The sequence below is a fragment of the Perca flavescens genome, chromosome 10 (genome assembly GCF_004354835.1).
Source record: "Perca flavescens isolate YP-PL-M2 chromosome 10, PFLA_1.0, whole genome shotgun sequence".
Taxonomy (NCBI): Eukaryota; Metazoa; Chordata; class Actinopteri; order Perciformes; family Percidae; genus Perca; species Perca flavescens.
The window spans coordinates 11,990,064-12,007,793 of record NC_041340.1 but is presented as its reverse complement, the minus strand read 5'-3'; the positions used below and the strand labels follow the sequence as shown (position 1 = coordinate 12,007,793).

The 17,730-nt window shown below is 40.5% G+C and overlaps 1 protein-coding gene across 2 annotated transcripts; it reads right to left on the bottom strand.

The window, feature by feature from the left end:
* Positions 1-1,939: 1,939 nt before the first annotated feature.
* bod1l1 (biorientation of chromosomes in cell division 1-like 1) lies at positions 1,940-17,593 on the bottom strand. 2 transcript variants are annotated; one of them, XM_028589410.1, is made up of 30 exons: positions 17,527-17,593; positions 14,829-14,953; positions 14,484-14,674; positions 13,908-14,384; positions 13,024-13,173; positions 12,709-12,866; positions 12,425-12,512; positions 11,987-12,113; positions 11,601-11,658; positions 9,665-11,504; positions 9,507-9,577; positions 9,207-9,333; positions 8,893-9,006; positions 8,762-8,805; positions 8,614-8,665; positions 8,363-8,427; positions 8,136-8,217; positions 7,787-7,845; positions 7,605-7,683; positions 7,309-7,355; positions 6,941-7,109; positions 6,039-6,115; positions 5,760-5,886; positions 5,311-5,354; positions 5,107-5,179; positions 4,893-4,960; positions 4,577-4,673; positions 4,288-4,435; positions 3,806-3,877; positions 1,940-2,979 (listed from the first exon to the last, which is right to left on the bottom strand). In XM_028589410.1, the coding sequence occupies exons 3-30, from the start codon at positions 14,665-14,667 to the stop codon at positions 2,856-2,858; spliced, it is 4,821 nt and encodes a 1,606-aa protein (XP_028445211.1). In that variant the 5' UTR covers positions 14,668-14,674; positions 14,829-14,953; positions 17,527-17,593; the 3' UTR covers positions 1,940-2,855. The 2 variants fall into 2 exon arrangements, with proteins under 2 accessions (XP_028445211.1, XP_028445209.1); XM_028589408.1 differs by lacking the exon at positions 17,527-17,593 and adding an exon at positions 15,571-15,826.
* Between the last annotated feature and the right edge of the window lie 137 nt (positions 17,594-17,730).

The window sequence follows — 17,730 nt, the reverse complement described above, 5'->3', positions numbered from 1 at the left end:
TGCTCTTCTTGTCTTTACTGAAATCAAACTAATCAAACAGCAGAATGCGTTTACAAATCACGAGGGAGCGATTTGACTTTTGGCTAACGTTATGGACGCGCTGTTGTTGATGCTGACTCGCCTTTAGCATACATTACATTTATTACAAATTTAACTTTAGATGAAACGTGTGTTTTAACTTCACCTTCACCGCAGCAGACTCGCTGTGTGTGTGCGAGCCAGAATGTGCGAACGCTGCTCTGCACGTTTGATGCAGGGACGTAGCTGAGTATTTGAGGGGCAGGGGGCTAAGATTACATCTACAATTATTATTTATTATGAATTAATATAAATTAATTGTTTGTTTCAATGTTTTAAGAAGCCTGTGCACATAGTGGCAGTTTGTTTTTACAAGCAAAGTTTTTTGAACACCAAAGTTAGGGGGGCAGCTGGGGGGGGCAAGGCCCTACAGTGGGGGGGTCAGCTGCCCCCCCCTTACCCACCTGTAGATCCGCCCCTGCGTATGGATAATCCTAATGTCAATCTGCAGCTCTGATGGACTGACATGATAACCTTGTTCCTGCTAAAGAATGCTGGTTGTCATATGTAGGGCTGCAACTAATGATTATTTTCATTATCAATTATGTTCTCAATGTGTCTATGAAATTTAAAAAAGGGGAAAATAAGGCAATCCCAGGAGCAAATTCTCAAGCAATTACAGTACAAACAGCAAATATTTGGCATTGTTGGTTAAATTTTTTTATTGTGAAATGAATGATTGTTTCTGATAATGGTTGCTTATTCATTTTCTGTATATCCCTTAATGACTAATGGTTTTAGCTCAAGTAGTATGGTATGATTTGTATTTATGGTAATTTATATTTCTTCCGTACATTGTTTTTATCCGTTTTGAATAAATATTGTATTTTGCAAAAATACGTTCAGGTACAGTAGATTAAAATCACCTAAAAGCAGGTTAGCATTTGTCCAGATTTGTGCAGCAGCAGTTAAACATACATATATTTAGAATATTATGTGTTTCTGCTTTCTCTACCTTTCTAAGGTCTTGCTGTGAGGTCCCTGCTGAGCTGAAAGCAGTCCGCCACCTCATACATAAAACATGCTGCCTATAAATCAGTCTAATGTGCCTTAAACTGCTGATACTAAGCAGTAGAAACCTGCTTGGCAAATTCAAAAATCATTTTGGACTACAATGCAAACGACATAATAAAAATGACGTCTCAAGTCTCTCCAAATGGCATCAGTGAGTGAAAGGAGCGCTGTTTGTCTGCCAGACCTGGTGGCTAAATGAAAGTTGAACCAAACCTTTAAATGAAAGCTAATATTTTAGGGCTTGGATTGCAGCACCAGGAAATACCTGGGAGAGGTACACCTTTAAGGAATCAAATTTAGCAATCCACAGGAATGGTTGGAAACTTTACCCAGAGAACTCTTTCCGTAACCTCTGTCTGTGCTTTTTGGATCCCGTAAGTTCGGGTGCAGCGATTAAAGCCTCCTAACGTGTTAATGATGGTGGAATATTTCATTCTGAGTTTGTCAGTTTTATCCCCCATTAGCAGGCAGGAATGTCCTCTCCTCTTCTCCAGTCAGAGGCGATTGGTTAACGTCTTTGGCTATTTACACATTTACAGACAGCACATCCATCAAGGAAACACCGAGGAGATAACGTTCGAGACATAATAAGGGTGAATGAAATTAATACAAATGTGTATATTCTGCTCTGTGCACTATTTCATGTTTTCATAAACAAATATTTCAGATCCTCAGGTATGCTAACGTTTGAATCACAGTAGCAACACAGTTTGCATTTTCTTTTTTTTAGATAAGTGAACATCTATGAAATCTATAATTTTAGAATATTCTAATAAAAATTACACGCAAAATGTTTAAATGTTTCAAACATCAGATCAATGGATTTACCACCAGAGTCACTTAAAAATAATAAGAGACCAATTTGTTTTAATCTGCTTCCAAAAGAAATTCGGATTTTTGACCACAAATAAGAACTTGAAGTGATTTATACTTGCTTGAAACTATAAAAAAGGAAGCAGTATTCAGCATTTTTACATTTATAAAAAAGAAATGTATTTGCATTAACAGGTAGGCAAAATATCTAACACCATTATAAGGATATACAGTTAAAACAACACAAATAACTAGATTACCTCCATTTAGAACGTAAGAAACAGTGGGCATTGTTACACGTGTCATAAAGTAGATTCAGTTTATAGAGAAACTGTTCACGTGTTTTCCCAATCTGTGACGAATCTTTTGTTTAAAACAAAAAAAGTCCCTTACCTTATGAATATTAAGAAAAAAACAATTTAAAACAAGAACTTTTCCTTTCATTCACAGAATGAATATTGAAAAAAATAAAATTCACAATGAAGGTGAAGAAGCTTCGCAGTGATTTCTCTGTACAAGTGTTTGGATTTACAGTCTCAGCGGGAACTGAGACACACTCTGGCCTCTAGTTTCAATTCACCGTCTGCATCTCAAAACATGACTCTGCTGCACGTTAGGCCTTTGATTGGGCTGAAATACTCTGCTTCACTGGGCATTACTGAATAAACGGAGGAATGATGAAGTCTGATCCAAACCATATGGGCGTAGTGCAGTAGAAGGTATTCTGGGGGGATTTCTACACAGATCCTCAGGTTTATAGCCCAACCATCAGATGAGAGAGTATAATACTCTCCAGAGCTTTTCAATACCTACAGTCAATGAAGCAGAAACAGCTTTACATGTTAACTTGACTGTAGAGGCTCTTTGACCCCCCGATAACAAAACTGACTTGAATATGGAGTGCAGCAAAAACACTGCGGGGGCGAATCAGTCCACCGCTGTCTGAGGTTTTAGCGTTTGGCTCTCTTGGAAGGGGGCTCCTCTGATTTCTGTCCTCCCCGCATTCGCACCGCAGGGGGGCTGGCCTCCCGTTTACGGCCCCCCTTCGCTGCTGCTGCCTGGCCCCTCGCCCCGCTGCAGTAGGGAAACAAGAAACAAGTGTCAGTCCGTTTGTCTAATGTGTCACATTTAGGTGCTGTAAAAATTTGTCTTTGTTAATTCCAAAGTTATTCATGAAAAGCGTTCCAATAACAAGTACTCCTTTACTACGTATAAGTGGACTTGGCGTGTCCACTTTCCTCTTGAATAGAGAAGTGTGTGCACGAGACAGACTCCTAAAAGACCCATTTAAGACTTGTAAAAAAGACCATTTCTAAAAAATAATCTCCATGGAAACTACAAATTGTAAGAATTAAGAAACAAACAAACCCCCAGAAAAACATTAAGAGGGATAATAAAACATTTTACACACTTTAAACACTGCATACTAATAAAGAGATTTTAACTGTCAGGCTCGGGTCGGGTTTGGTTCGTGCTGTCGGACTCGGGCCGGGCTCGGACAGAAAAATGCGGCCCGATCACCACTCTAATAGGAACTGATAAGATATGTTTGTTTAGGAGAAGGGGAGATTTAGAAAAACTTAGAAAAATGGATATTCAACCTTTTTTAAACCCATTTTGATTGTGATATTACATATCTTTTGTATTTATGGTCATTCACATTGAACCTCATTTCTGTAATTCTGTCATTCCAGAAGTTTCAAAACAAACTGTTTAGGCCATGCAAAAATGATTGCTTATTTTTATTTTTGAAGTTGTTAACTCAAAAACAATTTTTAAAAGGCCGGGAAAACTTTTGGTGACAAGTTGTCTTTCACAGAGCAGTGGCCTTGCAGTCAGTTTTGGTCAGAATCCCCTTGAAGCTTGTTCTTTCTTCTGAACCTCAATGAGACAAACTCACCGTGTGCCAGCTGTGGTCTCCTCTTTACCGCTCTGCCGACTTGCCCGGGTGGAGGGTTTACTTGGCTTGTTTCTGAGAAGCAAAAACATATTTGAAACAACAGTTGATGCTTTAGTGCTATATCTCCCCCCGCTTTAATTGAATAGGATTTGGCCGTGACGATGCCTGCTGCGTGGGTCACTCGTCACCACACAGGATGACACAGTGTCTGATAACTGTGACTGCACTATATCAAATAGGAGTCATTGTCTGGATTTATTTGCAGGTGTTTTGTGACCAACCATGTTTTTAAGATTTAGTTGGTTTTATTACATTTTAGTTACTTGCTTTTACAGCAGGTTTCTTATCAAATAATGAAGTTCCAGTAAAGTTTGAATTGTGGGTCCATAATTATGCGCAGTCCTGATACTGCAGGGACGACATTTCCACCTGTATATATTTGTATTATTGTTGTCATTTGTGTCCATGAGCTGTTAAATTACCTTTCAGCCTCCAGGCGAGCTGCTGACCGTGTGGTCGCTCTGGTTGCAGTTCCTTTTTCTCCCTCTTCTTTCTCACCATCACCATCATCATCGTCATCATCCTCTTCATCATTCTGCTCACTTTCTTCAGCCTTTTTGTCCTTTTTATCTGTGGGTAAGATGATAAAAAGTTGTGGGCATCACAGGTTTGATATCCAAACTCCAACAATCTGTTTCCCTAAGACACTTTACTGGAGCTACACAATTCTTCTTCCTGGTTTGATTTGGATCAAGCTGTACATTTTCTCACCTGGATCCTCTGTGGCAGCAGCTGACTTCGACAACCGTCCCCTCCGCCCGGGTCTCTTTGGAGTTGTCTCTTGGTCCTCTTGTTGCTCCTCCTCAAGCTGGAGAGTAAACAATGAGTCTTTAAATCCCTAAGTCTAATGGCAGTTTGGCTCTGTACATCAAGTCAATCTCTCTCAAAGATTAAAAAGGTAAGAGATGTAAATGTATTTTAAATTCTTCACAAAATAGAGACAGTACAGCAACAGTGATGGATGCACATGCAGTGTTTACAACATGCAGATGCATATTTTTAAAGAACAATTGTACTGCCAACATACATCATCTGGATTCTTCTCGCTGCAGATCTCCTCTTCACTCTCTGCCTGGCTCACTGAAGGGGAACCACCTGGAAAATATCATATATTGATCAAGGTAACTCATTTTCCTCCTAACTTTAAATAAGTTGTGTTTTAGATACAGTATGCAAGAACCTGCACAGGTTATGGATTATTTAAGTTAAGAAAAAGCGTGTGTGTGTGTGTGTGTTCTTACCACTGTCAAGTTGTTGCTCACATTGTTCCTCTTGACTGTTGTCCTTCTTCACCTCCTCTTTAGCCTGGGCTTCCTGCAGAATTATATAATATATTTGAATACACATCGAGACACATAAATAGAGAAGTAAATACAGATTTAGATGGAGGAATTGTGGACCAGGATGCAGAAAATGTTTTAATCCACAAAAACAACACATCTTACCTCCTCAGATTCCTCTGATCTCTTCCTTTTCATTGCTGGTTTACCTGGAATGGAAATATGATCAAAATTGATTAAATCTTTTTTTTTTTTTTTTTTTTTTTTTTACATACAAGTACCACCCAGAAAATATTTTAAATCATAGTAAAGCTGCCAGCCTTCCCTCATGTCAACTATCATTGCCAAATTTCTCATTCATAATATTTTACAGGCTCTTAACAGTGACGACAGCAAAATAAAACTTGTTTAACGCGACATGATGCTATAAAATGCTCCAATTAGCTGTTGAGGTTTTGCCCACTTATTTTTTTGAGTCGGTAATGCATGCTCTGGCAGACATGTAGCCACACCCAACCTAACGTTATTTGCCATTTTTAGTGTGCACATTTCTTTTAGTCATTTAAAGAAAGGGGACCAAAAAAACAAGAAGGAATTAAAAAAAGTAAACCTACGTGTGTCAGTTGTTGGTTTGGAGTCAGAGCTTCCTGCAGCTTCAGTGTTTTTTGGAACAGGAGACGGCAGATTGACTTGACTTCCTCGCCGTGCAATTTTCCTTGGTCCACTTTCCTCTTCAGTTGTCTACAGATTTGAAAAATATTGTACAAGACACTATAAACAACAGCTTAGTCACGATCTCACGTGTACACAAATATGGAGTGTCCTTTTAGGAGCAAACCCGGTAATGAGAAGTATCTAACACTTATAAACATGTCGCACGTATGTTAACGCACCTCTTCTCTCTCGGCTTGTTTAGTTGTTGTTTTATCGGTGCTCTCCTCGTCTTTATTCTCATCCTTCTTCTGATTATCTGAGGTTAAAAATAAATAAATAAATACATAAATAAATAAATAAATAAATAAATAAATAAATAAATAAATAATAGTATACACAGAAAACAAGACTTTTACATTATTCAAACAATACTCTGCAACACTTATTAGCCATCTTAGAGAAAGACAACTTGTTCGTTATAAAAGTACAATAAAAAAAAAAATCAACATTGTGAAATTTGTTTCCATTTTACTATCTGATTATCTTGACTTAACTTTAATATGTTGGCTGGTGCACAGTATAATATGACTGATAGCAGGACATTATGACAACTACGATTAAAAAGTATACTATAAAATAAGACTTATACAACATCCATGTTGGCTAATTTAAAATCAAGCTAGATCGGGCCCAAAAAAAATCAAGCCCGACCCTACCCAAGCCCGTGCACGTTCTGTCCGAGCCCGGCCCGACACATTAACTGGAATTATGAGCCAAAGCCCGATTTAAACCTGACAATTTTTTGGGGGCCGTTATAACTGACGTTCTCAACTACAATTCCTTTTACCTGTGGGTAACAGATCAAGACAGCAACATAATCAAAGCCCTGGAACCATATAGGAGACTTTCTTGACTCGATCACCTAATTAATACTGTCCTTTGGCACGGTCTGCATGCCGATGCACTGGCCGACAACGCGCCGGAGAGACCATATCTGCTGCTAAAGGACTCGTGAGATATCTGAAACTATCTGGCCTGGTTGCGCAATTATCGAAGACTGCGCTACAGATGGGGGAAGACACGATTTAGCACACCCTCGGGCAGATAATCTAAACTCTAATTTAAAAAGGGACAATCTTACCAGCATTGGCTTCTTTGACAGCAGCTCCCGAACGTCTTCGCCCGCGGCTCAAAGTCTCCTCTAATTTCTCAGGTTCTTTAGGTTGGTCCTTCTCTGCCTCCTCGGTGGTTTTGGATGATCGACCCCTGCGTGGTGTTCTGACTTCACCAACCTTCTCCTGATCAGTTTCCTTAATGTAAAACAAAAAAGTCCATGAGCCAATCAGTGTGGAGTCAAAATGAACAGATACAAATGTCAAATAAAAATCTGCAAAAAAATGTGTGTATGTATTTTAAAAAAGGTTTCAAACCCCCAAACAAGAACACAGTTTTTTTTACAATTACATGGTTATTTAAAGATTGAGGCGATTTGAAAAATGCTGTATTTACCTCAGCAGACTGTTGCTCTTTACTTTCTTTTTCCTCCCTCTCATCACCTGATCAGTTACAGAAACATAAATGAAGACATTATTTCATAAAATGAATACAAACATAACCATCTGCCAAAGCTGCTTGAGGGGAGCTCAGCAATAGAATCATTTCATCCATAAATGGTGAATGTTATTTTCTGACTGGATTATACAATTAAACAGATATTTTGTAAACTGTCTTTATCTAATTAAAAGTGAAAATCAATTATTATAATCAAAATCTTATGTTAAATTTTGGTGTTAAGAAAATTTCACCAGATTCTTTTACTGCTGCAATGTTCTGAGTGGACAGTCTTCGTTTACGTCTGCCTCCTCGTCCCTCCGCCTTCTCTTCCTACGCAACAAAAAGTGTTAGCACAGAGGGTAGCATACTGTATCGACGCCTATATTTATCAAATATGTATGAGCTGAATTTCAAACAAACTGTGTGGCGTTACCTTTTCTGACAGGTCTGATCCCTTCTCATCATCCTGGCTGTCTGCGCTGGAGACATTACCTGAAAAATACATACACATAGCAATGGCTGAGATCAACTGCGAAAGGACCGATGGCTACAGTGGAGGAATAACAAAAAAAAATGTTTCATGAAATCTGCCTTCAGTTCTAGTTTCAGCCTGCCGAAGGTGCAGCGAGTACTTAACGACACGTGAAAGCCATCCTCTGAGGACAGCGTCACATTTTTCAAACTGTAAATATCTCATTTTACGGCAACGTTTACAACAATTGCGGACAATGGTAAGATAAGGGTGATTTCTTTTTTTTTTTTTTAAACTCAAGATGACTCACTGATTTGTTTGACCAGTTTGGACTGACTCTCAGGTCCACTTTCTCCAATTTCTTCAGTCTTCTGTGGGACATTGTGTTCCATCTAAACATTATTTATAAGATGCACAGATATAATTTTTTTTTAAATATAAAATACATATATACACAGTAGGCAGACAGGACATATAGATCCGATAGAAATACGAAGTGTGTACAGGTGGTTTACATTTCAACAGATTGACCCTTACAGTTTGTGGATCACTCTTCTCTGTTGCAACATTTGCTTCCTCCGCTGTCTTACTCTCAGCTACACCTAGTGGTGAAAAGAAGTCAGGTTGAAAAGTATTGCCTATGCACCTACTGTACCAAAAAAAAAAAAGTTCGAGCACTTTACTGTCATCGTGTAGCACAACGAGATACTGTACGCACCAAGACCACAGTATTGCGTACAGTATTTAGAAAGGTTTTAATCCAAGTTACATACAAAGAAAAGACTTACCAATATCTGCATCCATCTTGGCCTGGTTGTCCTCAGCTACCACTCCCTCAGCCTATTGTTAAAAGAGAGATGACTTTGAATTTAGTCTCACGTGAAATTCTTTAGGAAGTAAACAATTCAAATGTGTAAACCATGACCGGTACCTCACCTTTGGGATCGTCTTTGTATCTGCAACATCTGGCTCAGTTTGCTCTAAAGGAACGATAAGATGCTAAGTTAATGGTCAGCCAAAGAAAACCCATCTTGTTCTTTTCAACAAGAATGTTTTAAAGCGCTCACCTTGTTTAGTGGGAGTTTCTGAGACTTGTTCAGTGGTATCACAAGAAACTGCAATTGTGCTTTCATCCGTGGTTCCTCTGACCTCTTCTGCTTCAGACACAACAGCACTAGCAGCTGAAATATTGTAGGAAGTTTATATTAAAAAAAATAAAAATGGACACCATGCGATTAAAGCAGTTGCTGCCTGGTCAATAATAATTTATTTTTGTCAAACCACAAGCTTCACGTTGGAAATCACAAGAAATTATAATTTGCATAGTTCCAAACACGAGAAACAAGATTCGAAAGCTAAAATAGGAGAAAGGAAAGTGTACCTTCTTGACCAGCTGCTGGTGGTGGTGCCGTGTTTTCATCTGGCTGGGTTTCAGGAGCGATTTCTGCACTTTTGGCTTCATCCTCATTTAAAAGAGCCTGACATTCGTTTGAGGTAGTATCATCCTCCTGCGTAGAAGACAGAAGAATGATTTTTCACAGCACTATAACACCTTAGAAAATGCTACTTCCAAGAACTAGATCTACAGAAATTCATATTTTTGATCCAAAAGAAACAAACGGGGCAGTAGGAAGGATGTCTTTATCCGTTAATAGGACAAATGTGACCTGTATTTTTTTACCTGTGGAGTAGGAGACTCAGACATTTTAGCCCTTGCCACATCCATTTCTTTCTCTGAATTTTCAGACACATCTGTAAGAGAGATTCATATTTCTATTTAAGGAAACATTCTATCGATGTTAAGGTAGTAAAAATATACCCATTTTGATCATCATTTACCTGCAGCGTTTGGTTTCTCATCAACGAGCTCAACAGTTTGTTGAGATGCAACTGGTGACGGCTCGGAGGCCGTGAACGCCGCGTCAGCAGCTGTTGGCACATCCACAGGAGACTCTTCTTGTTCTGCTGCAGCGGCGTCCATCAGCTGTGGGGCAGTCCGAGTCCCTTCTGGTTCCTCCCTGGTGTCGCGGCGAATTAAGGTGGAGGACACGGTACTGTCAGGATCCATGGAGAGCAGAGTCAAAGCGGCCTCTTTCATCTTCATATCAGCGTCCTGCAGAGTCATCTCAGGCGCCGCCTCCTCCTCCTCCTCCTGGGCGCTCTCAGGCAGAAGTCTCGCCTCTGCCGAGGTACAGACGTCCATGAGAGCCAGCAGAGCGTCGGCCTCGGCCGGCACAGCCGGCATCTCGCTCAGTCGCGACTCGGTCTCCCCTTCAGGTGGCTCAGGGGTGATGTCGCTTAACGTGTCGCAAGTATCGTCTGAGAACGAGGTGGGGACGGTGGTGGTGACGGGATCGGAGTCTGTGCTCGTGTCTTGGAGGAGAGAAGGTTTCTTCGGCTGCTCCTCTGCGTCCAGTGAGGAAACTGAAGACTTTGAAGATTTATCGGACTTCTCCAGTTTGTCTTCTCTGGGGGTTTTCTTCTCCTCTTGGCTATCCTCCTTCTTTTCTGGGACTTTATCCTTCTCCGTTTTTTTCTTTGCACTCTTACTTTCGGATTTCTCATGGAGAGGTTCTTCTGAGACTTTCCGCTGCTCCTTTGCATTTCCCTCTTTTTTCTTCTCCTTTGCCGCCTCAGGTTTGCCAGTGGCTGCACCTCCTGTACTTTTGACTTCTAAACTCTGAACTTTATTGTCCATCTTCGACAACAATAGAGTCTTTGTTTCCTCTTTGGATTTTGACTTTGATTTTTCCATGATTCTTCCTTTTTCAGTTGGCTTGACCCTTTTTGGATCTTTGTCCATTTCAGAGCTGGACTTGTTTGATTTCTGACTGTCTTGATCTGCTTTAGTCTTTTCCTTCTCGCCGTCTTTGCTATCGGTTTTAGATTTGAGTTTGTCTCCTGGCCTGTCCTCAGTGTGGCTCTTTGACCTTTTCAGGACTTCCTTAGAGTGTTTATCTTTCTTCTTGCTGCTGTCGGACGCGGGCTCCATGTCTGACCGATCCTCTGAAGAGCCGGCAGAATCGGGGCGGAGCAGCTGCTTGAAATCACTTTTAGCTGAAGTTCTCTCTCCTTTGGCCTTTTCCTTTTCTTTGATCTTATCCTTATCTTTCTCCTTTTCCCTATTTTTGTCCTTCTCTGCTTTGACAGTCTCCACAGATGGAGCTTTCGCCTTCTTCACAGTAGCATCTTTAGGACCCTCGTCTGCCGCACCTTCTGACGACTTTCCTTCTCTTGTGGTTCTGGACATTTTCTTCTCACTTTTAATCTTAGGCTTCCTCTCACCTTTCTCTTCAGGGGACACTTTAACAGCAGCACCTTCCTTCTGCTGAGATTCATCTGCCTGATGTTCTGATTTTCTATCCTGCTTTTGTTTGAGTTTGGCGCGTTCATCTGATAAGCTGCATTCTTTCTCTTTGCGTTCCTTAGAGTGAAGTTCTTTACGGGAAAACCTATCAAATTTGCCAACAGAGCGTTGTTTGAGAGCCTCTTGGGAACCTTGCTCCAACTCCAGGATGAAGGAGTGTGTCCGGCCTTTGTCGGACAGCTTCTTGGTTTCGCTGGAGTCTTCGGAGACGCTGCCGCTCATCCTTCTGTGCCTCTCATCAGACGATGCTGATTCTGACAGATTTCTTATTAATTTCGGTTGTGGAGGCTTTGAGGCTGTAGATTTCCCTTCCTAATTTTTCAAACGACAAAACACAAAAATGCTTGTTACTCACCAATCCTGTTACCTATGAGGTCATCGGTTTTATTCATCATGGCTTTCACGTACCGTTTTCTTGGAAACTTCTGTATCTCCTCTCTTTTTACTTGAAACATCTCCCTCTTTCCTGAAGGAGGAAATTAACGAATGTCATCGTAGAGTATGCAAATGAACTTATCCTCACCTAATGAAGGTTAACAATGTTCAGCATTTTTTTAAACTGTTTTAGAGAGGTGTTGATTCAACGGTACGATCATTTTGGAGGATGTAGCTTGTGGCGCTGTTAGCAATATACTGTTTTGAAGGTAGGATCTACTGTATTTGTATTAGACTGCTAGTCTAAGTTCTTGCTAGGTTTACCTATTAAACTTGCAACTGAGTAAACATCTAAACCGTCTGGCTGTTTTGCTCATCAGCAGCTGTGTGAGTTTGCATCTGAGCTTTTTATAACCTACCTTGAGTCGAGCTTCCTCTTCCTGTTGAGAGCCATTTTCTTCTCCAGAACTTTCCTTTCTTTACGAGCCTCTTTGGCTCTGGGGCCGTCCAGCCCAGCAGAGTCTCCGCTCTTTTGCTTTTTGTGATCTGTGTAAGAAACAAAACCTGGTAAATGACGTGACAGTAAACAAAGCTACTTTGAGGACATGTAGGATTTTTTAAGACGGGAACAATGAGAAAATGCAGTGTGACTAAACTAACTGGACTTCACATGCTGCAATTTAGAGATTTTGTACAGATCTCATGTAACGTGTCCCCAAACTTCTTTAGTATACAGTGGAGAGGAACATTAAAAAAAAAAAAAAAAAAAAAAATAGCTCAAGAGGTGAGAAAACAGGGGATAACAAGAAACTCAGCACCCGACAGCAGGCAGCTCACACATGACAGACAGAAAATACCTTCTTCAGCTGCTTTCTGTTTACGCTTCTCTTCCATTCGCTCTCTGTTCTGTTGTCTCTTGAGCAGCCTTTCCTCTTTGTCCTTAGCCTAGGAGAACACCGTTGAGAGACAGCAATGACAGAAGCCAATAATTAAAACAAAAAAGGACCATAAACATCTGTGGTTTTAATGTTTGTGGATTCGTCATTTGCCAAGTAAAGCCTTTGATTAAGCTATAAACAGAATCCAAGCAAAGATGCTTTGCTAATGCTATACCTTTAATGTTACGATTAATACAACTCACCACAGATCTCCGACGTTCTTCCACAGTGATTTCATCATCCGAGTCGCTATAGTAACGGGAGTAGAGGAAGGGCTTGTGCACGTAGGCTTTGCGGCGAGGTTTACGCTCTTCTTCTTCTTCTGCATCTCCGCTGGCTTGTTTCTTTTCTGCTCTCTCATCTTGATGACGTGAAAGACAAACATAAGAATCCCACTTAGAGAGCAGAGCTGAAAATGTAAACTGTGGTAGCAGAGACCATATTTAACACTCTGATACAGTAAACTGTTGGAATGGAAATTTGTTTGAAAACTCAAGTCAGGAATAAAAAGTTGAGACCATCTGATGGAAGCTCCCCCTCTTCAGAAGAGTCAGACAGCAGCTCGTCTTCGTCACTCTGCTCCTCGAATGACGACAGGTCGCTGGTGTGGACCGAGCTCACTGTGATGTCACTCAGGCCCTCCAGGTCAGAGTCCTCCAAAAAGTATTCTGCACGGCAAAGACACATCAACTGTATTAACCATGATAAATTGCTATTCAGAAAAAGGTAACAGAAGCAGTGGATCAAATATCCACAAAAACTTTATTATAATTTGATATCATCAATTGATAAATCTAGTCTTAAGCCAACTATAATTGTAATGCAACTCAGTTTTGTTAGTTTTTTTCCCTTTGTCACACGTGTGTTGCATGCTGGAAGAGTTGAGTGTACAAATAAATAAGAATTCAATACATTACATCTATGTTATTTTGTCTTAGTTAGGAAAGTAGGCGCCTTTAGTCTCTTCCATATGGTGGAAGGACGGTATAAGCTGGAAAGTATACGGTGTATTATTAATTCAACAACGGTATTGGGTATCGACAGATAAAGCCCAGGCATTGGTATCGGGACTGAAAAAGTCAAATCGGTGCATCCCTACTTATTATAATGAAATGGAAATGGTCATCACAATGATGACTTTCAAATTGTCCAACCAAAAATCCAAATAGGTTAAATTCACAATGACATAATACTAAAGAATCGCAGCAAATCCTCACGTTTTGATTTTCTGTCGCTAGACTACTACTCAACTAATCATTTTGGCATGATCTTCCATGTCTACCATAAGAAAATGCATAGAAATCCCTGAACTGTCACGTGTGGTTTTATCAAGAATGTATTGTGCATTCAGGTTACACTGCTTTAAAAACTCAAAACACATACAGAGGTTACAACAGCTCACCTTCCTTTATCCTCTCTCTGGCTTTCTGCTTGGCCTGACTTGTAGATTTGAGCAGATCATCATCCTGCTTCTCCTCGGTGGGTTTTCCAGTTGTTTTGCTGGCCACTTTATCTCTCTCCTCCCCTGTCTGCTCCTGAGCTCCTGACTCCTCTTCCTCCATCTTCACCTCCTCTATTAACCCCTCTTTTCCCAGATCCATCTGTTCCTGAGTATCCTCTGTCTTCACTTCTAACGCCTGGACCTCCGATGCCAACTCCTCTGCCTCTTCCAGTGTCCTCCCATCATGATGGCTGTCTCCTTCCTCAACAGCAGTCATGGCTGGCTCGCCGTCCTCCACCAGCTGCATGGGCTCATCTGGGCCTCTACGTCCTTTGTCTGAGCTGGCCCTGACGCTTGCCTCCTGGTTGAGAGAGGTTATGGTGTCCAGGATGGACATGGCATCGCTGGCTGCAGTGGTAGCTGGAGCAGACGACGAGGCTGTACAAATGTAATGTTGCGCGTTAACTAGGTAAGTGTCATTTAGGAGAAATCCATTGATACTTGTCATGGCTTATAAAAGGGATAAAATATGTGTACCTTGCTCAGGAATGCTGCTATCTGGTTTGGTCTCTGTTGAAGGCAGTGGCGCCGGTGGCTCCTCTGAGCAGCTTCCAGGTGACAGAAATTCACGGACCACCCTCTCCACCTGCGGCCTGAAGATATGGTTGATTTTGGGATCCACCACCTGGGCCACTATCCTGTCCACTCCCTGCTCCAGCATCCCAGATCTAAGAGTAACAGTTTGATTTAACTCTGGGTTTCTTGTACATAAAAGCAGTTCTTAAACATCACAAAGCCAAAAAACAGCAATGAAAAAGTATAGAATACTTTCTGATGCTGGACTAATAACGCAAGCAGGGATATTGCTGCATTCTCACTTACTGCAGCACAAGTTGTCGGATGTTGTTTCTCAGCTGATTCTTGTTCAAATGAGGGCTCCATGTGTGGTTAGAAAGGTGATTCGAGACAAAGTTGTCAACTCTTTGTTTCAGGTTCAAGTAAGCTGGCTACAAGAGAAATTTGCAATTATTATATTGTCAGAAACCAATAACACAACCATGCCAACCTGCCCAAAAAGGCCCTTACAGTGATTACATGTATAATGTAATGGCTTAACATCACCTGTACATCCCATCTACGATTTTATCTGTACTAAAATGAATAAAAATAAATGAAAAACCCATGGCCGTCTCGAATTTAGGACAAACGGACTCTTAAAATAGTAAAAATAATAATAATAATCTTAACTGTTCTGCTAAAATGGACGACAGGTATATTACTCTGACACCACAATAATAATCAGTGAGTGAGTTAACGTTAAGGGATATGTTTACAGTGGGATGTAGCTTTGCCCCAGACACCCGTTTTCAATGTTCCCTAAAACAGACTCACACATAGCTACATATGAAAAAAACGTATGAAGCGCTAGCCGCCTACGTAAACGCGCAAATATTTTTGCTCTGGCGCCCAGAGTTCACCGTGCTGAACTTCTGGTGGGCTGCAAGAACCGCTGAAAACGCTTTGCTTTTTTTGTAAAACGGTTTGCTGTTGGGGAGAGGAAACTGCTCCTGCAGGTAACGTTAGGCGGTTGTCAGCCAGGGCGGTTTTGTGAAAGCAGCTTTACCTTTGTATCGACGTCTGCCAGGCAGTCCCTCCTGAACTGGTCGAACAGACCCTGGGTTTTTAAATGGTTGACGATCATTGAGACCAGCTGTGGGTCTCCGGGTGGTAAACCAGCCATGTCTGAACGCAGTTGGCGTTAGCTTGGATTCGGTTAATTAAGATGAGTTAATATTGACAACACATCGGGTAATATCCGACTTTGAACGCACCAGGCTTCTGTTGTGGTTTGTGAAGTTCGAAGCAGGTTTGAACCGGAAGGAAAGCTTATCCTGTGAAAAAAAAAAACCGGTTCTATTAAACCGGAATAGCTTTGAAAGCGAGGGCTTCGCTACCAAAATAAAAGTTTAGTAAAACTATAAAATCTTTTTTTATATATATTCATGAATAGGGTACAACCAGTGACTGTAAAAAAATACAATATTTTATAAATTTTTTTTATAAATAGTACGTTAACGAACGCAAGAAGTAAAGGTAGGAATTAAATTAATTAAATTAAATTTAAAATCTAACTGGCCCACATTGTTACAAAGTAAAGGCATAGAGCGTGTCACTTTATTAGGTAACGTTACTGGCAAAAACAGATTTTCATGAAGGTTATAACCATTGGCACATTCTACCAGAAAGATACATTTTGACTTTTAAAGAGATTGAATCATGAATAATTTCTGAAATAGTCCCTTTTTATATCATGTGATGTGTTACCTGACTTTATGGATGTTGTTGATGCAGGAAAACCTATGTTTTGTGTTCTTTAATTAAGTTTTGGTAAGTATTCCTATTTGGAATTATTATTATTATATAGTGCTGTCAGTTAAACGCGTTATTAACATTAACGGCGTTAACGCAAAGCGTTAAAAAAACTACAACACCTTACCGGATCTAGCTAGACCGGAAACAAAACAACAGGCACGCTGCGCACACTTGTTTGCACTTGCTTGCAAGCCGGCCAAAGAGTAGTACATACCTGCAAACTAGTCGCTTTTCGACGAAAAGCGACTAGTGCCTTAACGACCGTTATCTACCGGACCAAATAGCAACGCGGATTTCGCTGCCTTATTTAGCCAAGTGCCACAAATGCCTGCGCTTCTTTCTGATGCTCCGAAAACGGACGTTAGAGGGAACTGAAACATTGCCCCACAGGAGGCTAGTCAACACTACACTTAGCAGCAGGTAACGTTAGCCTACCATTAGCTAGCAGCTGGATTAAACACCGTTAAAATGTTTACAGCTAAACGGTGTAAAGTGTGTCTGTATTTCACTGGAGAGGACTCCAACACCGGACTGTAGCTGCCGTTGTCTGAAAAACACAGTCATGATGTTATGTTGCTCGCCTCGCCAGCCTCGTGGTGCATTCACTGTAATTGTAAAATACCCTTTTCCCATCCAGTGGTTGTTTTTAGATCAACTTTTTATTGTTTTATGTTTTTGAACATACAGAACAGACAAATACAATTGAACAAGGTGCTCCTTTTTTTATTTATTTATTTATTTATTTATATATATATATATATATATATATATATATATATATATATATATATATATATATATATCTTTACGTTCAGGCACAGTTTTAAAAGTATCATGTTGATAAGAGTATTAAAATGAGAAAAAAATAATGGGACAAAAAGAAATCAAGGGACATTTAAAATAGATAAAAATGTGATTAATTGCGAGTTAACTATGACATTAATGCGATTAATCGTGATTAAATATTTTAATCGTTTGACAGCACTAATAAAAACACGTTATGTTGACACACACACACACACACACACACACACACACACACACACACACACACACACACACACACACACACACACACACACACACACACACACTTTAATCTTTATACTCCGCAAGCTTTGCCCAAATGTATTTTTGGATCTCATGGTGACAGTTGGTTACAGGCTGAGGAGGTGGAATGAATTGAATGACGTGCTCAAATACGTACCAGATCATGTCCTCTCTAGTGGGCCATAAGAAGCGGTTCACTCCTACACGCTGCATGCATCTAACTTCATCTAACTTCATCAATGGCAGTAGCCTAATGATGCCTGGGTAGAGGTCTCCGTCGTGGCTGGCCTTAAAAAAATTCCACGTCCCAGCTTGGAATCTCTTTTTGTGGAGGAGAGAGGTGAATAGATAAAGGTTCCCC